Source organism: Protopterus annectens, chromosome 7.part0 (genome assembly GCF_019279795.1).
Source record: "Protopterus annectens isolate FY-2018-M chromosome 7.part0, PAN1.0, whole genome shotgun sequence".
NCBI lineage: Eukaryota > Metazoa > Chordata > Ceratodontiformes > Protopteridae > Protopterus > Protopterus annectens.
Window position 1 is genome coordinate 1482205995 of NC_056739.1, and position 23819 is coordinate 1482229813.

General features: G+C 45.3%; 1 protein-coding gene across 2 annotated transcripts in view; it reads left to right on the forward strand.

Moving 5' to 3' along the window:
- SETD5 (SET domain containing 5) overlaps positions 1 to 23819 on the forward strand; it is a 2687190-nt gene that overhangs the window by 717938 nt on the left and 1945433 nt on the right. For both annotated transcript variants that reach the window (XM_044078031.1, XM_044078032.1), the window contains exon 7: positions 10925 to 10963. In XM_044078031.1, coding sequence (XP_043933966.1) covers positions 10925 to 10963 — 39 coding nt within the window. The remainder of the gene's footprint in view (positions 1 to 10924; positions 10964 to 23819) is intronic.

Genomic DNA, 23819 nt, shown 5'->3' on the forward strand with positions numbered 1-23819 from the left:
AAACACAAAGAACATAGTACAGCTGTGTACACATACGATAAATGTAGATGTTCAAATGTATTCATTATTGCAGTCCTGGTTACCCTCCCTCCAGCCCCCTGACTTCTCTTGGCTTTACCTCTCCTTACGGTTGGTATACCTATTTTTTCTTATGTATTTGCTTTTGATAGGGGTTTTACCATACCACTTAATTGCTTCCTGTTATGGGGGCACCTGACATCTGGGGCAAGAAAAACTGATGTAATGGCATCTGCTGCATGTTTTATACCTCTGACGCCAAGGAAGATCACTCAAATGTGATGACTGCAACAGTGAAATACACTAACATCTACATTTATAGTAAGTGTACTCAACTCTACCTTCTCTGCTCTTCCGTTTGGCTTCTCTACTGCTCCCAGAGTTTTCACAAAATGTCTTGCTGCCGCCATTGCTTTTTGCAGATAAAGAAATATTCAGATTTACCCATACTTAGACGAGTGCCTTATTCAGGCAGACAGGAAAAGCTGCTCAAGTACCCAGCCTTTGTAAAGTCTCTACTAGCCTCCCTAGGGTACGCTATCAATGAAAGGAAATCCAAGCTAGTACATCTGCACAGCAATCAAAAAGAGATGTTGGCTGTCCAGCACGCACTGACACTTTCAGGCCCCTTCTCTCCTTAGGGTCTCTACTGATCAAAACAGACATCACCACTGTGATGTGGTATATCAACAAGCAGGGAGGGACTCAATCCTACCCTCTGTGCAGGCTCGCCATGACCCTTTGGCACACAGCCTCAACCATGCAACTACACCTGTTAGCACAATTCCTGCCAGGCTCTCTAAACTCTCTGGCAGACAATTTAAGCAGAAATCTTCTGGACCCACGAGTGGCAGCTAGACCAAAGAACTTCACCCTAATAACTCAGACATGGGGAACCCCGAAGGTCGAAGTCTTTGCTTCCCACTCCACCTATCAGCTCTCTGCACCAGGGAGCCTCACTGCAGGGCTTGGAAAGAGGATGCCCTATCCTCCCCGTGGGTCAACCTCTCATTCTGTCCCCCCCCCCCCCCCACTATCTCTCATTACCAGGATACTTCTCAAACTAAGGAAGGAAAAACCGAGGACAATTCTGACTGCTCCAGACTGGCCTCGCCAGCACTGGTACCCCACTGCTGTGCAGCCTGTCCCCTCTGCCACCATGGCATCTCCCTCAAATCCCAAACATCCTGATCTAGAGGGAAGGAGAATTCATGCATCCCCAATTGCGGACCCTCAATTTAGCAGCCTGGCTTATTCCCTAACCACTGAACAAGCTGCCAGTCTCAATAAATAGGTTCTAGATGTTATACGTGAGGCCAGTCGCCATAGCACTAAAAAGTCTTATGCTGACAAATGGAAAAGGTTCTGCACCTGGATCCAGGCTAAGGGAATAGATGCAGCACAGCCCTCCCTACCTCTCATCCTGGATTACCTAGCTGACCTGCTACACAGTGGTCTCTCCTTTTCCTCTAAAATTCATGCCTCTGTTATCACTGCTTATTTCAACACTGAGCACCCACTTTTCTCACATCCTCTCAAACAGTTCCTAAGAGGGGCTAGCAACTTGGGGCCACCCAGAAGAGCACCTACCCCAGCTTGGGACCTAAACTTTGTGTTGGAAAAGCTCACCCTGCCCCCTTTTGAACCAGCAGCTTCAGCAGAGTTAGTTTCTCTCCTGGAAGACCGCCTTGCTTCTGGCCATCACTTCAGCCAGAAGAGTGTCCGAGCTACAAGCACTCATGGCTGTAGAGCCCTTCATCTTCCATGCTGACATGGTGTCCCTCAGGACTAACCCATCATTCATGCCAAAAGTGGTGTCCAGTGTGGCTCTCAACCAATCCATTCATTTGCCCACCTTTTTCCCTAACCCACAAAACAAGGGGGAAAGGATACTGCACTCGCTAGATGTGCACAGACAGCTCATATTCTATCTAGTCAAGACTAAATCTTTCAGAAAGACTGATCAGTTGTTAATCAGCTTTACTGCAGGAGCAGATGGCAAAGCCATATTCAAACAAACCATTTCCAAATGGAAAGCACACTGCATCCATTTCTGCTACAAGCATCATGGGAAACCTCCCTCTAAGGGGATCAAGACTCGCACTCCCCCAGAGCAGCCTCCACCTCTGCAGCTTTCCTCAGAGGAGTCCCCACCAGGGGCATCCTGGAGGCTGTAACATGGACATCTGTTCACACCTTCACCAAGCATTACCACCTGCCTCTCTTTTCCAAATCCATGGCAGGCTTTGCCACTGCAGTCTTGCAGGGCATCCTAGCCAGCCGCTAGTCTTATTGACTGCCTCCACCCTTTTCCTCAGCTTTGGGAATCAACCCAAATGCAATGACTGTAACAGTGAAACATGAAGAGCATAGTACAGTTGTGTACACTTAGCATAAATGTAGATGTTTGAGTGTATTCACTGTTGCAGTCCTGGTTTCCTTCCCTCCATCCCCCTTTTTTCTCTCTCTCTCTCTCTCTCCTCACAAGGAACTTTTTGGTATTTACTTTCTACTGGTGGGGTTCTTCACCATACCCTGGCTCCTGCTTGGGGGCTCCTGACAGGGCAAGAAAAAGTGATTTAATGGCATTGGCTGCCTTACTTCATACTACTGACGACGACCTGATGTCAGTCCTGAAGTGACAGCAACCAACACAAATACTAAGTCTCTGGTATTCTGGTCAACTTAGCACTACCCTGGCAGGGATAACCCAAATGTGATGACTGCAACAGTGAATACTCTCGAACATCTATATTTATGGTAAGTGTACACAACTGTACTTTATCCTCTGTGCAGAGTAGCTGTGGGAGCTTGGAAATGGGTGTTGGTCTCATCACTTTCTAATAGTAATGCATGTACTGGGATGTTCTGCATCATTGTGGATAATTTGAACATACAGATGCTGCATCTCCATGAATGGGCCCTGAAAGCCAAAGTTGCAAGCAGTATATTCAAGAAATGAGGACAACCTTGTTTTAATCTTTTTGCTTCAGTGCTAGATTTTTTTTTCTGCATAGTTCCTGTAGCACAACAGTCACCAAGTAATGCATTCTATCACCATTACTTCCTTTGATCCTGAGATTCCTACAGAAAACCAGTGAATGCAAGACCAAGGTCATTTTTGTAATGCCTTCCTGGCTTCGCTAGGCATGATTCCATTATTGCGGCTTCATCTAAAATGATCCATCTCTGTTCCTCAGAGCTCCAATTTATTGTCGTACCCAAATGGGATGCTGCTTCCTAACATTTGATTATCTTCATGTTTCACCGTTTTAGTCATCACATTTTGGTTATCTGCCTGCAGGTTGCCCTCAGTCGGCCTGAATACCAGAGACTTAGTATTTCTGCGTCGGTTGCTGTCGCGCCAGGACTGATGTCAGGTCTTCAGCAGTATAAAAACAGGCAGCCGACGCCATTACATCAGTCTTTCTTGCCGAGGAGCCCGAAGCAGAAGCAGTTCGCGCAAGTGGCCGGTTGGCCGCTACCTGAGTTTTTGTTTCCAAATTTAATCATCTTGAAGTTTTATAAAGCTAAGTACCCCTTTGGGGATCCTTTTTTCTTGCTCTAACAGATGTCAAACACTTAACAATTGTCTTGCCTGTGGAAAGCAAATACCACACTGAGATTTGTATGGTTACTGCATCACCTGTTTATGTCCAGACCACGACTTACCTCACTGTCGGTTTTGTGCTTTGTTCAGTGCCCGAACCACTCATCGTCGGGCCCTTATTGTCGCTAAATACTTTTGCTCTCTATCTCCGTATTCCGAAATGGCTTCGGTAAGCCATCCGACTAAGAGACAAGACTGCACAGGTGCAAAACTGCCGATAACACTTCTGTTGAGCTAGTCGACAGTTCGCCGGTACTCAGTGAGGCACTTTCGCAGTCCCTGATGCCTGCTTCGATGGATTCACAGGCTGCTACCGAGACCCGTTCGGAGTCCGGTATGCAGCGAGACTGTTCTTTGACTACAGATCCTGCGAATGTCTCTAGGTTGGATGGTTCTGGAGCCGCTGTGCAGGCACCAGCTTCCGAGGAAGTTCTTCACTACTGATATTAGACACAAATCGACTTCTTTTGCGTCTTCAGTCCTGTCTAAAACTACCGAGTTTCTAAGGCCAAGAGTACTAGCTATGCCTAAAAAAACTAACTGAACTCAAGCACCTGCGTCCTTTCCACAACATCAAATGTTTAGAATGGCATAAAGACCCGATTATGCTGATTAGGGGAAGCCAGCCTTCCCCTGCTAAGAGAAAGAGATCTGTCCCCAGCAGCTTTAACAGGCCAAGAGTCCGACTTGAGGTTTCTGAATATGAAGACATGCCTTTATCTGCTTATGAGGATTCAGATAGAGGAATCCATTCCCTCTGCTTCACCTCCAGAGGATTTTTCTTTTGGTGAAACCCTACATACTTTGAGAGCATTTCCATTGGGAATGCCAAGACTATCCTCCGTCCAAAATGAGAATCAGAATTTTTAGATTTGCCACAGCATCTACGTGTCTACCTTGGATGGGTCCGGAGCCGCTGAGCAGGCACTGACTTCTGAGGCAGTTATTCACCCAACCGATGTTCGACTCAAACAGATGACTTCTTTTTTAACCAAAACTACCTAGTTTCTTAGGCCCAGAGTATGCACTACGCCTGGGAAACAGATGACCAAAGCGCATGCACCTGCTCCCATGCCACAAAAACAAATGCTTAGAATGGCTGAATACCTTACTACTCTGATTAGGAGAAGTCAGCCTTCCCCTGCTGAGAGAGAGTTCAGTCCCCTTCAGCTTCTACAGACCAGGGGTTTGACTGAAATTTCTGATTATGAAGACATGCCCTTATCTGCTTATGAAGATTCAGATGCAGAGGAATCCATTCCCTCTGCCTCCACTCCAGAAAATTTTTCTTTTGGTGAAATCTTGCATACCTTACGAGAGCATTTCCACTGGGAATGCCAAGACTATCCTCAGTCTAGAAAGAGACTCAGAGAATTTATATAGCTACCTCAACACAGGCACTTAGCAATACCCCCTGTCCTGGATGTTGTGGATGATGTTTTTATGGAATCCATTCTTACTGCTGACACTTTACCTCCTGCCCCTAGGAAGCCAGACAGGTACTACAGAGTACCTGACGCTCGCAAATTTCTTTTCAAGAATCCTACTGCTGACCCAGATATCATTTCCCAGGGACCTAACGGTATCAAGGTTGCTACAGCCAAGAATCCCACCCCTTCGGACAGGGATTCCAGAGCTTTGGACAGATGGGGTAAGAAGGTATATACCTCTGCAACTCTTGCTATTAGGGCATTGAATTGTCAGCTTCACATGCTGAAGTACCAGCAACATATTATGGAACTTGTTAAAGAAAAAGTGGCAACCTTTTCAGACTGTGCAGATGGTAAAGAATTGCAGGAGCTTATGCACTCTACAAGCCAAGTCAGCAAGCATACTTTGCAGCTTGACTTTGACGCCCTAGAAGCATCTTGCCAGACAGCTGTCTCTGGCTCTGTACTGAGAAGACATGCTTGGCTGTAGGAGCAGACCCTTGCCAGGCCATGTCAAATCAAAGTTAGTAGACGCTCCTTTGAATAAGGACTGTTTATCATCAAAGCAGAAGAGGTTCTTAAAAAGATGGAAGAAAAAGCCAAGTCTATGCAGACTATTAAAGAATTCTTGCAAGTGCAGCTCCCTAGATTCAATAGGCATTGCTCTTCCAAACACTGGTCCTTTCCAGCCCCCTCCAGGCCTTCTCAAACCAGACCCAGGGTAAACAGACCACCCAGACTTCAGTCTCAGGGTATACAGAGATCTAAGCAATGGCACGCCCCCACTCCTAAAGTAGGGAGTGGTAAGCCACCTCCTTACGGAAAAAGCTCACTATGACTACTTTACTCCACTCCCCAGCCCTGCCCAATTGCTTTTGCCCTTAGGAGGAAGACTTGCCCTTCATGCAAAAAACTGGATGTCCATCACTCAGGACTGTTTGGTTCTCAACATTGTATCCCAGGGGTATACATTTTACTTCCATTCACTGCCAAGCTCAATTGGGTTTCCAGACCTTCCTCTAAACCAGTGGGCAGAGGCTCAAATGCAAGTACTTTCCTTGCTCAATATCTGAGCTATTCAGCCCGGTCTAGTAGAACAGAGAGGGGTCAAGGATTCTACTCCAGACTCCTCCTGATACTCAGGAAAGAGGGCTCTTGCTGCCCGATCCTGGATTTTTCCATTCTCATCACCTTCCTGGTGGAACCAAAATTCAAAATGCTGACCCTGCAACAGTTTCTTCCTACGCTAGCCAAGGAAGCCTGGTTAGTCACCCTAGACTTAAAATAAGCCTATCTGCATATCCCCATAAGGGAATCATGCAGGAAATCATGCAGGAAATGTCTACATTTCAGGGCAGGGTCTATGCTTTCAGTTGTCTGCACTTCCCTTTGGCTTATATACTGTGCCCAGAGTATTCACAAAATGCCTGGCTCCAGCCATTACATACTGCAAGCAGAGAAATATCCAAATTTACCCGTACCTGACTGACTGCCTGATTCAAGCCGACAGTCAGGAATTGCTGCTGCAGCACCTGACAATTGTGAAAAACCTTCTCACTTCCTTGGGGTACACCATCAGAGAAAAGAAATCAAAACTGGTACCCAGTCAAAACATTGTATTCCTGGGATCAAGTTTGGACACAACTTCCCAGATGACATTCCTCACCTCAGAAAAACAAGTCTGACACTACGTCAAACAAATGGCCACCAGAACACAGCTGTCTGCAAGAAAAATACTGCAAGCCCTAGGGTTTATGGCCTCATGTATACTGCTGTTTCCATATGCAAGACTGCATATGCGGAAACTCCAGTGGTGCTTAAACGTGTTTGGTGCTAACATTCTCAGGACTGGGAAACAGTCATTCCTATCATACCCTGTCTTAAGGACAGAGTTCCTCTGGTGGGCAGAAGCATGCAACCACAACAACGGACTGCCATTTACTCTACCCTAAGTTGACCAGACCCTAACCACAGATGCATCAGACTATGTCTGAGGGGCACACATGGACAGAATATGTATTCAGGGCCACTGGAGCCCAAGTCAAATTAATCTGCACATCAACCAAAAGGAGATGCTAGCTGTACAGAATGCCCTGACAGCTCTCAGATACCTAATCTTTCTAGGACAACTGCTAAAAAAAACAGACAACACCACAGTTATGTGGTACATCAACAAGCAGAGGGAACCCATTCCTACCCACTCTGCAGGCTAACCATGGCCCTGTGGAACATGGCCTTGGACATTCAAGTCCATCTGCAAGCTCAGTTCCTGCCAGGCAAACAAAACTTACTAGCAGACGACTTGAGCAGAAATCTCCTAGATCCACACGAGTGGCAATTGGAGCACAGCACCTTCAACCTTCTGATCCAGAAATGGGGGACCCCAGAGGTGGATCTCTCTGCCTCACCCTACAACCACCAGCTCAGCAAATTCTGCACCAGGAATCCTTATAGCAGTGCCTGGAAAGTGGATGCCCTATCTTTTCAGTGGGTATGTCTCTCAATCTATGCCATTCCCCCTGTGCCCCTCCTTTCAGGAGTATTACTGAAGATAAATCAGGACAGAGCAAGGACAATTCTGATTGCCCTGGACTGGCCACTCCAGCACTGGTATCCACTGCTGCGCAGCCTGATATCAATGCCACCCTGGCACCTGCACCAGAATCCAACTCTCCTCTCTCAGCAGGAGGGACAGATTCTGCATCCACATCTGCAAGCCCTAAATCTTGTAGCCTGGCTTATTCTTTGAATTCTCCCCCAGCGACCTTAAGCAAACGGGTGCTGGACGTCATTCTTGAAGCCAAAAGACCCAGTACAAGCAAATCCTATGCTGATAAATGGAAAAGGTTCTGCTCATGTATTCAATCTAAAGGATAGGACACAATACTGCCCTGTCTGTCTCTTATCCTGGATTACTTAGTAGATCTACTCCACAAAGGCCTGTCCTTCTCCTCATTAAGATACATGCCTCAGCCATTTCTGCTTATTACAACACTGTGCCCACCTCTCTTCTTGCGTCCTCTTAGCAAACAGTTCCTTAGAGGGGCAAACAACTTAAGGCCACCAAGGAGAGCCCCCATCCCTGCTTGGGACCTTAACTTTGTACTGGAAAAGCTCACCCCCCCTCCCTTTGAACCTGCTGCATCAGCAGAGTTAAAATTCCTCTCTTGGAAAACAGCTTTGCTTCTAGCCATCACTTCAGCTACAAGAGTGTCTGAGCTATAAGCTCTGATGGCTGTGGAACCCTTCATTATTTTCCTTGCTGACAGGGTTTCCCCTCAGGACTAACCCTTCCTTTATGACTAAAGTGGTGTCCAGTGTGGCTGTCAATCAGTCCATCCATTTGCCAACCTTCCCTAATCCTCAAAATAAAGGGGATAGGATCCTAAACTCCTTGGATGTGCACAGACAGCTCAGATTCTACCTTGATAGGTCTAAGCCCTTCAGAAAATCTGACCAGCTACTAGTCAGCTTTGCAACAGGGACAGAGGGCAAGGCCATTTCAAAACAAACTATTTCCAAATGGATAGCACACTGCATCCATTTCTGCTACAAGCACCATGGGAAGCCATCCCCTCGGGGTCAGAACTCATTCGACTAGGGCAACATCTACCTGTATAACATTTCTCAGGGGAGTCACTACCAGGGACATCCTGGAGGCTTCTACCTGGAGATGTACACACCTTCACCAAGCATTACCACCTGCCTATCCTTTCCAAATGCAGGGCACGATTTGCTACAGCAGTCTTGCAAGATGTATTAGCCATCCCTAACTCTTCTTGACTGCCTCCACCCTTCTTCAGCTTTGGGAATCCACCCAAGTGTGCTGACTTGCAACAGTGAAACACGAAGAACATAGTACAGTTGTGTACACTTACCATAAATGTAGATGTTCGAGTGTATTCACTGTTGCAGTCCTGGTTTCCGTCTCTCCCAGCCCCCTGGTTCATTCTCTCTCCTATCTATGGCTATTACTAACCCCTTCTGGGGTATTGGTATTTACTTTTTACTGTTTTCCCCACCATAACCTAGCTTCCTATTTGGGGGGCTCCTGACATTTGGGGAAAGAAAAAACTGATGTAATGGCATCAGCTGCCTGTTTTTATACCCCCTGATGACCTGATGTCAGTCCTGGACCGACAGCATCTGATGCAGAGATGCTAAGTCTCTGGTATTCAGGCTGACGGAGGGCTACTTGCAGGCAGATAACCCAAATGTGATGACTGCAACAGTGAATACACTCTAACATCTACATTTATGGTAAGTGTACTCAACTGTACCACCCTCCAGAGGTGGTGAGTCTTATTAGAGCCTCCCAAAACTCAGCAAAAAATACTTTCCAAAGGTACATTGAAGAAGATTGTGCTGTAAGCCCAGAACAAGTGCACTTCCCCAATGTCTGTTCCCTTGGCTGAAGTGCTGACATTCCTGACTGAAGTGCATAACAAACGTGTTGGTTCTTTTTTTAATGTTCATTTGGCAGCCATTTCTTATTTTCTTGAAGGATTTTCAGATCATTCATTGATGGGACATGGGTCTTGCAAACCCTCCCTTAAAGGTATCTTTGAGACCTTCCCTAACTAGGTCAACACCTGCTTGGGATGTGAATTTTATGTTGGAATCTCTAACAAAACCTCCTTTGAAATAGCTAGCTCAGTAGATGTCACTGTTCTGATTGAAGTCATATTTGCAGTATTCATAACTGTATGTTTTTGGTCTGCTGACGTCTGGTTGGAATACCAAAGGTTTACCTACCAGAGGGTGCATGTCCACATGACCTCATCTTGTATGCTTTGGGGTATAGAGGCATGTGTATGCATGACTACCTCAGTTTCTCACTGCCAGCCCAAATGCTGGTCGTACATCCGTTGGACTAACCTTTGTTGAGTTGTTGGTAGAGTTGCTTTTTCACATTTCAGATAAGTGCCTCATTGGGAAATCTTCCTTTTTTGAGTTTTTGATTTGTGTAGATCATTTTGTTGGTAGATTTCAGGTAGGAGGGGGTAAGTGCAAGTGCGGTAGGCAGATCCCATACAAGGGCTTGCACATTAAGTACCTTTTTTTTTTTTTTGTTTAGGCCTGGAACACTACTGTAAAACCTGCTCCAGCTGCCAGTCATTTGTTCCAAAAACCCTTGGGTCGTGTCTTTCCTCCCTTAATACAGTCCTTGAAACTCTGCATCTAGTATGGCTAGCCCAAGCCAAAGTGAAGAAATCCTCAGCATCTGACATATTCCTTCCACCAAAGAAAAAACAGAGTCCCCAAAACAACTTGCAGTTTTGCAGATGAGTCAGGTGCACCCAATCTTGATAATTTTGACATGTAGCTGTTGCATTGCTACAGCAAACAAGTTTGGATATGATCATGAACTGATGCCAATTCCCAGCATTAATTTGTACACTTTTTTGATGTCTGGTTCCTTAAAAATTCCATTATAAGCGCATTCAACTCAACATGTTATCTAAGCACTTGTGTAAATGCAGCACAACAATTCTAAACCAACCATAATTACAATGGATCCAGCCACTACCTTAACTGCAAATGTCATCATTCTGCTGACAGTAATAATTTTAAAAAAGTCTAAATACCTTGTGTAAAGTATCTCAACTGTATACTAAATACTACTACCCTTTCAGTAATATGTGGGAGGAGGTGTTAAAAATTGAGGCCCTTTTAAGCAGGGTTCAGCAGTTGGTTAAAAAAAAGGAAAGAAAAAAAATGTCTAGTGATCTTCATGGTATGCCACTAAAAGTGGGATCCTTGTTTGTCTAGATATGTTAGTTTGTATTTCCATTTTTTTTGTTCTAGGTTATTTGTACTTTCTCATTTTCCAAGTTCTAATTTTTATTCCTTGTTCATTTTTCAGTCCTTCCGAGAAGGCTCACGAAAGTCCATGCGAATGAAGGTGAGTTAAGTTAGTAGTAGAAATGGAGAAGCTGGGAGGGAAACTAATTGAGTAAAATTGAGTTAATTGTTTTTGCACTTTTTTTTTGTACTAGATTAATTTACTCTGCAGGTGTTAAAACCGATAGTAAATACGATGTTCAGGTACGATGGAGTTATTATTGGAGGTCCTGCATAAACAGAGTTGTTTTTTTGCTTTGTGACGTTTGTTGGTATTTGTAGCATGAACATTTTCAGCTACAGGTTACACCAATGGCAGAAATTATAACACGACTGACAAGTGAAAAAAGGATACAATGCGATTTTAACATAAATGCAGCTCACTAATAGTCACAACATTGTGATTTATGGATCTAACTTAACTATCAGGATATCTCAGTCTCCAGACAACAGTCACTTGTAATGACAATGCCTCCTGTGTTACAGCAGAAAATAAAGTATACACTGGGAATGGAGGCAGAGGGTCAGAGTTTGATAGTCGGTTGAACAAGACTACCTTTAGTATACAACTTAAATTAGAATCTGAGCTATTCATTAATTCTCAGGTTATATACTCACTTCTGGGTTATGGTGAAGCTGGAGCCTGTCTCAGCAGTTACTGGGTGCAAGGCAAGGACATAGGGAGAAATCCACTGTGGGCAGGGTGGACAGTCCATCACAGGCTACCCATCTGCAGATGTTCGTGTTTCACTGTTGCAGTCATCACACTTGGGTTATCTGCCTGCAGGTAGCCCTCAGTCGGCCCCGAATACCAGAGTCTTAGGATTTCTGCGTCGGATGATGTCGCCTCTTCCCTGACATCAGGGGTATAAAACATGCAGCTGATGCCATTGCACCAGCTTTTCTTGCCATCCGGGAGCCCGAAGCAGAAGCAGTTCACAAGTGCCTGTCTGCTACTACCTGAAATTTTCTTTTTTGAGTTTCAAACCTGAAGTCTTCTAAAGCTAAGTACCACATTGGGGATTCTTTTTTCTTGCTCTAATCAATGTCAGAAAAAGTTAACAATTGTCTTGCATGTGGAAAGCAAATACCTCAGAGATTTTCATTCTTACTGCGTCACCTGTTTAGGCCCAGACCACAACGTCCCTCGCTGTCAGTTTTGTTCTTTGTTTACTGCCTGAACTATTCGTCTGGTTATCTTTGTCTCTAATTTCTTTCACTCTCATTCTCCATATTCCCAAATGGCTTCGGTAAGCCATCTGACTACCTATCTTCTGAAAAAGCATAAGGATAAAGCCAGACCGCATAGGTCCAAAACTGCCAACGATGTTTCCGTTAAGCTAGTCGCCAGTCCACCAGTACTCGGGTGCCTTCGCAGCCCCTGATACCTAGTTCTGCAGATTCGCAGGCCTCTGCTGAGACCCATTCGGAGTCTGGTATTCTGCGAGATGCTTCAGTTATGGAACCTACAGATGTCTCTACCTTGGATGGGTCCAGAGCTGCTGTGCAGGCACTGGCTTCTGAGGGTGTATTCCGACCTTCTGATATTCGTATTAAACAGACTACTTATTTCAGACTAAAATAACAGAGTTTCTCAGACCCGAGTTCGCACTACACCTAGAAAACCGACCAAAGCGCACGCTCAAGTTCCCATGCCACAGAAACAAATGCTTAGAATGGCTTAAGACCTTATAACTCTAATTAGGCACAGCCAGCCTTTCCCCTCTAAAAGACAAAGAATTGTTTTCCCTTCTGATTCAGCGGACCATGATTCCGATGACTCTGATCCCCCTGATTACCAGGACGTACCCTTCTCTTACCTATGAGGATTTAGACGCAGAGGATTACATTCCCTGTGCCTCCCCACCAGAAGACTTTTCTGTTGGTGAAACCTTGCATACCTTAAGAGAGAATTTGTGCTGGGAATGCCAGCACTACCCACAGTCCAAAAAGAGACTCAGAGTATTTTTAGACTTGCCTCAGCATAGGCCTCTAGCTATACCCCTGTCCTGGGTATTGTAGATGATGATTTCATGGAATCCAGTCTTACTCCTGATACTTTACCCACCAGCTCCTAGAAAGCCTGACAGGGTACTACAGGGTAGCTGACTCTCTCTCAAATTTCTCTTAGAATTCCACTGCGGATCCAAAGACCATTTCCCAGGGACCTCAAGGTATTAATTCTACTACAGCCAAAAATCCTACCCCTTCCGGCATGGATTTGAGGGCTTTGGACAGATGGGGCAAGAAGGTATATACCTCTGCAACTCTTTCCATCAGGGCTTTAAATTGCCAGTTTCACATGTCGATATACCCAGCAGCATATTATGGAGCTAATTGAACAAAAAATGTTGTTGCTTCCAGATTTTGCAGAAAGTAAAGATTTACAAGTTAATGCATTCTGCAAACCAAGTCAATAAACATACTTTACATTGTGGTTTTGATGCCTTAGAAGCATCTTGCAGGGCTGCTGTCACTAGGTCTGTACTGAGAAGGCATGCCTGGCTGAAGGAACAAATCTTGCCAGACCATGTCAAAGCAAAATTACTAGATGCACCATTAAACCAGGAGCAGTTGTTTGGCACAAAAGCAGAAGAGGTTCTTAAAAAGATGGAGGAAAAAGCTTAACTCTATGCAAACTGTTAAAGATTTCTCACAGGTACAGCCACCTGGATTCATTAGGCATTGGCTTTCAAAAAAAAACTGGTCCTTTCAAGTCCCTACCAGGTCTTCTCAGCCGAAACCCAGGGATCAACAGACCACCAAGGCTACAGTCTCCAGGTACACAGCGATCTAAACAACGGAGTGCTCCCCCTTCAAAAACAGGGAGTGGTAAGCCACCCCCTTGTGAAAAAAATTCACAATGACTTGTCTGTCATCCTTCCCAGCCATGCCCAAGTACTTGCACCCCTAGGAGGAAAACTCGCCCTGCATGCAAAAAGCTGGATGTTCATTACCCAGGACTGATGGGTCCTAAACACTGTATCCCAGGGATACAGATTCTACTTCCACTCACTGCCAACACCAAGCAGGTTGCCAGACCTTCCTCCAAACCAGTGCGCAGAGGCTCAAAAGCAAGTACTTAATCTTCTCAGTATTAGTGCTATTCAACCTGTTCCAGTAGAGCAAAGAGGACAGGGTTTCTACTCCAGACTCTTCCTGGTGCCCAGAAAAGAGGGCTCTTGGTGCCCTGTCCTGGACCTGTCCATTCTCAACACCTTCCTGGTTGTTCCAAAATTCAAAATGCTTACACTACAGCAGCTGCTTCCTGTGCTAGCCAATGACTCCTGGCTAGTCACCCTAGACCTAAAAGAAGCTTATCTGCACATCCCCATAAGGGAATCTTGCAGGAAGTATCTACGATGTTCTTCGTTCCCCATTGCTGCAGTCCTTACTATTGGGTATAGTCCGCATCCAGTCGGCCCGAATACCAGAGTATAAGGCTGACGTCGGTCAGGGCGCATTAGACTGACGTCAGTACGTCAGGGTACTAATGCGCATGACCGACGTCATATCCTCAGTCTTTTTTGCCGCATGGTCCGATGCAGAAGCAGTTTTGCGAGTGCAGGTTGGCGTTCTGAAATATTTCCGAAACCGGAGTTTCAGACCGAAACAGAGTTGGCTAAGTACCCGTTGGGAACATTTTGGTTTTTCTTGCCTCAGTATTTAACGGATGTCAGAAAAAGTGAATAACTGTATTTCTTGTGGGAAACAGATACCTCATAGGGATTACCATACCTTGTGTATACCTTGTTTAGGGCCTGAGCACGACGTTGTTGGTTGCCGCTCTTGTGCTAGGTTTAACAACGCACTATTAAGAGGAGGTTAGACTGTGCCAGGTTAGTGTTTGGGAAGCGTTGCAATTATAAAATGCCGTCGGATGCTCCGCGCCGCTTCGTCAAGAAGCGCAAGGACAAAACAGCGAAGCCTAGGGTTGATGAACCGGCAGTCCCGGACGTCAGTTCTTTAGAAGGCTCAGTGGAGCCAGAGGTTTTGCCAGGAGTTTCCATGGAGTCTCAGGCAGAAACTTTACTGTTACTGGATGTGCCTTCTCAGGAGGTAGGCCAGGCTGAGGGGGCTTCTCAGGTAACTGTTCTTCCCTCTCTTCCCAAGGTAGTTAGAGCCTCTCCTTCTGTTGCCAAAACTTCTTTGAGAGGTAGGCCTAGTTCAGCTTCAGTGGGGGCTTCTCCTAGCATTTCGGGTTCTGTACCTAAGAAACATATGCTTAAAATGGCAGAAGATTTGATTACTATGATTAGAGGTTCTATGCCCCCGCCTGATAAGAGGCCTAGGGTGGAACCGGAGTTTGATAGTTTTGAACAGTGTTCAGAGGCTTCAGAGTCTTCTGGGGAAGACTTGCAGGAGTATCCCACTTATTCTGATTCTGATGTGGATGATTCCACTCCTACAGCTTCTCCTCCTGAGGATTTCTCATTTTCAGAGACTCTGCATTCCATGAGGGAGCACTTTAAATGGGAAGGCCAGGATTACTCTGATTCCAGGAAAAGGCTTAGGGAATTCTTGTTTTTACCCCAGCATAGGCCCTTAGCTATTCCTCCTGTGTTGAATGTGGTGGAAGATGTTTTTGCAGAGGCTTCCCTGAACCCAGACTCTTTGCCTCCTGCTCCTGTTAAGCCTGATAGGTATTATAGGGTGCCCGAAGCTCATAAGTATTTGTTTAAGAGTCCTAGGGCGGACCCAGAAACTATTTCTCAAGGGCCTAAAGGTGTTAAAGCTTCTGTGATTAAAAATCCTGTTCCCACTGATAAAGAGGCAAGGGCTTTGGATAGGTGGGGAAAGAAAGTGTATACTTCTTCCACTCTAGCCATGAGAGCATTGAATTGTCAGTTTCACATGCTAAAATATCAGAATTATCTCCTTTCACAATTAAAATCTAAGGTGGATGCTTTGGCGGAAGGTATTGAGTGTAAAGAGTTGCTGGATTTGGTTCATGTGTCTGAACAAGTGGGTAAGCATTCTTTGCAATGTGGTTTTGATGCTGTACAGGCCTCCTCGAGGGTGGCTGCTACTAGTTCTGTTCTTAGCAGGCATGCCTGGTTGAAGGATCAGAATTTAGCTGAGCATGTTAAGACAAGGATTTTGGATGCTCCTTTACAGTCTGATGTGTTGTTTGGATCGCCTGTGGAAGCAGTTTTAAAGAAAATGGAGGACAAAGCTAAGTCTATGCAAACTGTTAAAGATTTTTGCAGGTGCAGCCACCAAGTTTAGTAGAAATTGGCCTGCTAAGGGGTGGACAGATCCTGCTTATGATTCCCAGTCTAGGGGTAGGTCTAGGCGTGGTAGAGGCAGGGCTCAAGGTTCTTTTAGGCCTAGAAGACGCAGTTCACCTGCTCAGACTTCTGGTGAGGGCAGGGGTCAGTCCTTTCGTAAACAGACCCAATGACCTGTCTTTTCAGCTGCCAGTAGATTCTCGTCTGGCAGCTCCTTTGGGAGGAAGACTGTCTCTTTTCAAAGAAAATTGGGATTTAATTACTCAAGACAAATGGGTGTTGGATATCATTCACCACGGTTACAGATTTTATTTCCATACAATGCCCCCTTTCAAAGGCATGCCAGGCGTTCCTCCTCCACAAAGAAAAGAGGCTCACAAGCAAGTTTCTCAGTTACTCCAGATGGGGGCCATTCAGCCAGTCCCTGTATCAGAAAGGGGCCTAGGATTTTATTCTCGTCTGTTCCTAGTACCAAAGAAGGGGAACACGTGGAGACCAATTTTGGATTTATCTCTCCTCAACACTTTTCTGGACATTCCCAAGTTCAAGATGTTGACGTTACAACAGCTTTTACCTCTGCTGGGCAAAGATCACTGGATGGTAACTTTAGATCTCAAGGAAGCTTACCTTCATGTGCCTATAAGGCTAAGTTGCAGGAAGTATCTGCGGTTTCGAGCTGGAAATTCTCATTATCAGTTCTCTGCATTGCCCTTTGGCTTATCTACTGCGCCCAGAGTATTCACAAAGGTTCTGGCTCCAGTGATAGCTTACTTCAGGCTTCAAGGAATTCAAATCTATCCTTACTTGGGCGACTGCCTGATTCTGGGTCAAGAAAAGGAAGACCTTCTACAGCATCTGGAATATGTTATAGCAGTGCTAAGATGCCTAGGGTATTCTGTGAGCGAAATAAAGTCCAGTCTAGTACCCTCTCAAGACATGTGCTTTCTGGGTGTGACACTGAATACAGCAGCCCAGATGGCCTTTTTAACCCCGGACAAACAAAAGAGTCTATCACTTTACTTCCATCAGCTATCTCATCAGTCCGTGCTGACTGCAAGGACAGTCCTTCAAGCATTAGGGTTCATGGCATCTTGTATTCTGGTGCTTCCCAATGCCAAACTGCATATGAGGAAGCTACAATGGTATCTCAAAATGTATGGACACAGCACTGCCAGGATTTGGACACTGTCATTCAAATAATACCTTGCCTTCAAAAAGAATTTTTGTGGTGGGCTCAGGAATGTCACCTAAACAAGGGACTCTCTGTGACCCGGCCTGAGGCGAGTCAGATTTTAACGACAGATGCCTCGGACATTGCTTGGGGAGCTCATCTAAATGGAAAGTGGATACAAGACAAGTGGCCTGCCAGACTACAGCATCTACATATCAACATGAAGGAGATGTTAGCAGTCCAGTTTGCATTAATGGCTTTCAAGGAGTTACTTCTTCCAGGGCAGGTGTTGATTCTAACAGACAACACAACTGTCATGTGGTACATCAACAAGCAAGGGGTAACACATTCTTATCCTCTATGCAGTCAAGCAATGATTTTATAGGAGACTGCTAAGCTTGCAACTAACTCTTCAGGCAAGGTTTCTGCCGGAGCACAGAACTCCTTAGCAGATGTGTTAAGCAGACAAATCATGGATCCCCACGAGTGGAAACTGGATCTTCATGTATTTCAAAATTGACAGTGTCATGGGGAACTCCAGACATAGATCTGTTCGCTTCTCCACTAAACCACCAGCTGCCACAGTATTGCACAAAGGGGTTTCATCACACAGCTTGGAAAGTGGATGCTCTGTCTTTCAGTTGGAAAAACCTTCATGTGTATGCCTTTCCTCCTCTGCCTCTTCTTCCAAAGGTACTATTAAAGGTCAGACAAGACAGGCCAAGGATGATTTTGATAGCTCCAGATTGGCCTCGGCAACACTGGTACCCACTACTACGAGTCTGGTAAGGAAGCCTCCATGGCCTTTACCTCTGATTCCTCATCTGTTATCTCAGAAGGATGGTCATCTGCTCAATGTCAAGCTTCACTCTCTTCATCTAACAGCCTGGCATATTCTGTGTTGAAACACAGCAGGTCTCAACTTCCTCAACAAGTTTTAAATGTGATTATGGAAGCTAGAAGACCTAGTACAAGGAAAGTGTCAGAAAAATGGAAGAGATTTTTATTTTGGAGTACAGCAAAGAATTTGCAGGTTTCTGAGCCTAATTTGAGTGTGGCTCTTCAATATCTTACTGAGTTATTGGACAAAGGTTTGTCCTTCTCTTCCATTAAGATTCATGCTGCAGCAATTTCAGCTCACTATGATTGTGACCCACCATTGTTTTCATCCTTTGTTCAAGCAGTTTCTTAGAGGGGCAAAGAATATAAGACCCCCGTAGAGCTCCTACTCCTGCTTGGGATCTCAATTTTGTGTTGGAAAAACTTACTCTACAACCTTTTGAGCCTCGGCTACTGCTGAATTGAAATACTTGTCATGGAAGACTGCTTTTCTGTTGGCTATTACTTCTGCAAGAAGGGTGTCTGAGTTGCAGGCCCTTATGGCAGTAGAGCCATTTTGATTTTCCATAAGGATAGGGTATCATTACGTACTAATCCTTCCTTTATGCCTAAGGTGGTTTCTAGTGTGGCTTTAAACCAAACTATTCATTTGCCTACTTTTTATGCAGACCCCCAAAATAAAGGGGAAAAGATTTTGCACACTTTAGATGTACACAGGCAATTGCGTTATTATTTAAGCAGGACTAAGGATTTCAGGCAGTCTCAGCAGTTGTTTGTTTCTTTTGCTTTGAGTTCACAGGGCAAGCCTGTGTCAAAACAAACTATTTCTAGGTGGATTGGCTTTGCATTGCATTTTGTTATTCCCATCATGGCAAGGAGATTCCAGCTGGGATTAGGCCTCATTCCACTAGGGCTACTGCCACTTCAACAGCATTTCTAAGGGGTGGCAACTAAGGATATTTTGGAAGCAGCTACTTGGAGTTCAGTGCATACTTTCTCTAAGCATTATCACCTTCCTATCTACTCTAAGTCTAGGGCTGGTTTTGCCACAGCTGTTTTGCAAGGCATGTTGTCAGCTCCTGCTTCTTTATGATTTGCCAGCCTCCCTTACCTCTGCTTTGGGATTCTACCCAATAGTAAGGACTGCAGCAATGGGAGCGAAGAACATAGTACAGTTTTGTACCTACCATAAATGTAGATGTTCGAGGATCCCCATTGCTGCAGTCAATTACCCTCCCTCCTTCCCTCTGTGTTTAGGGGTGGTTGTGTAGGTGAGGTTACATGCTTATATTTTTGTATATATTCTTGTATATATTGTACATATTTTTGGTGCAGGTATTTTGGGCCTTGTCTTTTTAGGGTCTTCTGACATCTGGGGCAAGAAAAGACTGAGGATATGACGTCGGTCATGCGCATTAGTACCCTGACGTACTGACGTCAGTCTAATGCGCCCTGACCGACGTCAGCCTTATACTCTGGTATTCGGGCCGACTGGATGCGGACTATACCCAATAGTAAGGACTGCAGCAATGGGGATCCTCGAACATCTACATTTATGGTAGGTACAAAACTGTACTTTTCAAGGCAGGCTCTATGCACTATTCTCTGCACTTCCATTTGGCTTATCTGCTGCGCCCAGGGTATTCACAAAGTGCCTGGCTACAGCTATTGCATACTGCAGGCAGAGAAAAATTCAAATTTACCCATACTTGACGATTGTTTGATTCAGGCAGAAAGCCAAGACTTGGTATTACAACACCTGGCATTCGTAAAGAAACTTCTAACCTCACTAGGATACACCATCACAGAAAAGAAATCTCACCTAGTACCCTGCCAACAGATTGTATTCGTGGGAGCAAGCTTGAACACAACTTCCCAGATGGCATCCCTCTCTTTGGAGAAACAAGTTTATTTGACAACCTACTTCAAACTATTGGCCACAAAACCCCAGCTATCTGCAAGGAAAATACTACAAGCTCTGGGGTTCATGGCCTCTTGCATTCTACTAATTCCATATGCAAGACTGCATTTGAGGAAACTCCAATGGTATCTAAAAAGCCTATGGTGTCAACATTATAAGGACCTGGAAACAATTATTTCTATCATTCCTTGTATGAAGACAGAGTTCCTTTAGTGGGCAGAGTCTTGCTACCCCAATGGACTCCCTTTCACTCTACCCCCTGCCGCCCAAACCCTAACAGACACATCAGACTATGCATGGGGGGCTCACATGGTAGGCCCAGTGCATTCAGGGCAAATGGAACCCGAGACAGATGCACCTGCATATCAGTCAAAAAGAAATTTTAGTTGTACATAATGCTCTGATAGCCTTCAAAGACTGTATTCTTCGAGGGCAGTTATTGGTAAATACAGACAACACCACAGTTATGTGGTACATAAACAAGTGGGAGGGACCCACTCGTACCCTCTCTGCTGTCTAGCCGTGGCTCTGTGGAACTCAGCCTTGAGCTACCAAGTACACCTACAAGCACAATTCCTGCCAGGCAAACTAAATTCTCTGGCAGACTACTTTAGCAGAAATCTCATGGACCCATATGATTGGAAACTAGAACCCAAAATATTCAACCTCTTGAGGAACAAATGGGGGGACTGCAGAGGTAGAACTGTTTGCCTCCCCTCAGAACTACCAATTGAACAAACTCTGCACAAAAACTCCCCACAGTCAAGCTTGGAAAGTGGATGGCCCTGTCCTTTACCTGGGAAAGCCTCTCTGTTTATGCCTTTCCTCCTCTGCCTCTCCTCTTGAAGGTTCTACTAAAGATCAAACAGGACAAGCCAAGGACAATACTGATTGCACCAGACTGACCACGCCAGCACTGGTTCCCCCTTTTGTGCAGTATGGCACTGCTACAACCATGGCACCTGCCCCAGACCCCTTCCCTGCTGTCCATGCAGGTGGGCCAGATTCTGCACCCTCCGCTTCAAACCCTGAACCTTGCAGCCTGGCTAATTCCTTGAGCTCTCCTCTAGCATCCGTCAGTAAGCAGGTGCTGGATGTCATTCTGGAGGCAAGGCGGCCTAGTACTAGAAAATCCTATGCTGAAAAGTGGAAAAGATACTGTTCCTGGAGCCAAGCTCAGTGGATGGGCACAATGGTGCCCAGCTTACCTCATATTCTATAGTACTTAACAGAAGTGTTCCACAAAGGCCTGTCCTTCTCGTCAATTAAAATTCATGCCACTGCCACTTCAACACATTACAATACCGAGCCACCCCTCTTCTCTCACCACTTGCTAAAACAATTCCTTAGAGGGGCCAAAAATTTAAGACACCCCCCCCCCCCCAGGAGAGCTCCCACTCCAGCCTAGGACCTTAACTTTGTATTGGAAAAGCTCACTCTTCCCCCTTTGAGCCAGCTGCAACAGCAGAGTTGAAATTCCTTTCTTGGAAAACAGCCTTCCTTCTAGATATCACTTCAGCAAGAAGAGTGTCTGAATTACAGGCCCTCATGGCAGTGGAACCCTTCATTATTTTCCATGCGGACAGGGTTTCTTTCAGAACTAATCCTTCCTTTATGCCCAAGGTGATGTCTAGTGTGGCTTTAAATCAGTCCATTCATTTGCCTACTTTTTACCTAATCCACAAAACAAAGGGGAATGAATACTGCACTCTGGATGTGCACAGATAACTTAGATTCTATTTGGACAGGACTAAGACTCTCAGAAAATCTGAACAGCTGTTAGTTGGCTTTGCTGCAGGAGCAGAGGGGAAGGCCAATTCAAAGCAAATCATTTCCATATGGATAGCCCATTGCATTAATTTCTGCTACAAGCACCATGGAAAACCTACCCCACAGGAGATAAGATCGCATTCCACTAGGGTTGCATCTACCTCTGTGGCATTTCTCAGAGGAGTCCCTACCAGGGGCATCCTAGAAGCTGCTACCTGGAGCTTTGTACATGCCTTCACCAAGCATTACCACATGCCTATCTTTTCTAAATCCAGAGCTGGAATTGCCACTGCAGTCTTGCAGGGCTTAATAGCTGGCCCTAATACTCTTTAACCTCCTCCTCCCTTCCTTAGCTTTGGGAATCAACCCAAATGTGATGACTGCAGCAGTGAAACATGAAGAACATAGTACAGTTGTGTACTCTTGCCATAAATTTAGAAGTTTAAGTGTATTCACTGTTGCAGTCTTGGTTACCCTCCCTCCAGCCCCCTGACTTCTCTTGGCTCTACCTTTCCTTCTTGTTGGTATATTTACTTTTTCTTGTGTATTTGCTTCTTGATGGGGGTGTACCATACCATATAATTGCTTCTTATTGTGGGGGCACCTGACATCTGGGGCAAGAAAAACTGATGTAATGGCGTCTGCTGCATGTTTTATACCCCTGACGTCAGGGAAGAAGTGACAGCATCGATTCTGGTATTCAGGCCAGCTGAGAGCTACCTGCAGGCAGATAACCCAAATGTGATGATTGCAACAGTGAGTACACTTGAACATCTATATTTATGGTACGTATATGGAGTGAGCATAGCAACAGGTTCTGGAAGTTCCCTAAGGAGACATTCTTGGATGCACTTGTGACTTGGCTGAACGCTTTAAGTCTTCCTTTGTAAATGCCCCATTTGATGGCTTGTCCTTGTTGGGGCCTAAGGTCAAGGATACACTAACCAGGTGTGAACAAGAAAAGGACTCTGTATTCAGTAGGAGTCCATTTTTCCACACCTACTAGACCTTATCTCAAACGTCGGAGAGGTAGTGGTAAGATGTGGTTTGGATAATCACAGAGATATTTTCAGGACACACATGGTGAAAGTTCCTCCAGAGGCAAAGGGGGAAATAATTGAAGACGCCGACCTTGTGGCGGGGGGGGGGGGTTGCAAAATCCGAGCAACAGAGAATCCTCGTTTGGTAGGCCCTTTCAGCACTCCTGAAAGGATGCCCAATTGTCCAGCTCTGGAGACAGTCGGGTGTCACTTATCTTTGTACCCAGAACCTTGCGACAATTAAAAGACAAATGGGTACAAAGTATCATATCCAAGGGTTACGTCCTCCCTTTTTCCCTCACCACTCCAAAAATGAAAAAAGTTCCAGACGTTCCACCCAGTCAAAAGGAACAGGCAACTCTTGAAATTCAAAATTTGTTAGACGAGTGTTAGCCAAGAAGTCCCCGATGACCAGTTGTAGTTCAGAACTTGCTCAAGATTCTTTTTAGTTCTAAAGAAAACAGGGGGCTGGAGGCCCATTCTGCATCTTGGCATTCTGAACAAATCAGTAAAGAGCAAGTTCCGAATCGTGACGCTGTAGTCTACTCCCATTACTGGCAAAAGACGATAGGATGTGCTGTGTAGATCACTAGGATGTGTACTACCATATAAAAATGTACAGAAAATCTAGGAGACACTTGCGCTTTCGGCCAATCACTATCAGTTTTCAGCTCTGCCCTTTGGCCTTACTGCATCCCCCAGTATTCACCAATGTGTGACAGTAGTAGCAGCTCACTTGAGTCATCTATGGTTCTTGGTGTTTCCGTACTTAGATGACTGGCTGTTCACCACCACAACCAGGCACCTGCTAATTAAGGCCAGAAATGCAGTCTTGCAACTCTGCTCCCATCTATGGATTACCATAAACTACAAACAATCTGCCTTGTTGCCCTGTCAGCATGTGGTATTCATAGGGGCAGAATTAGACTCAACACAGATGATGG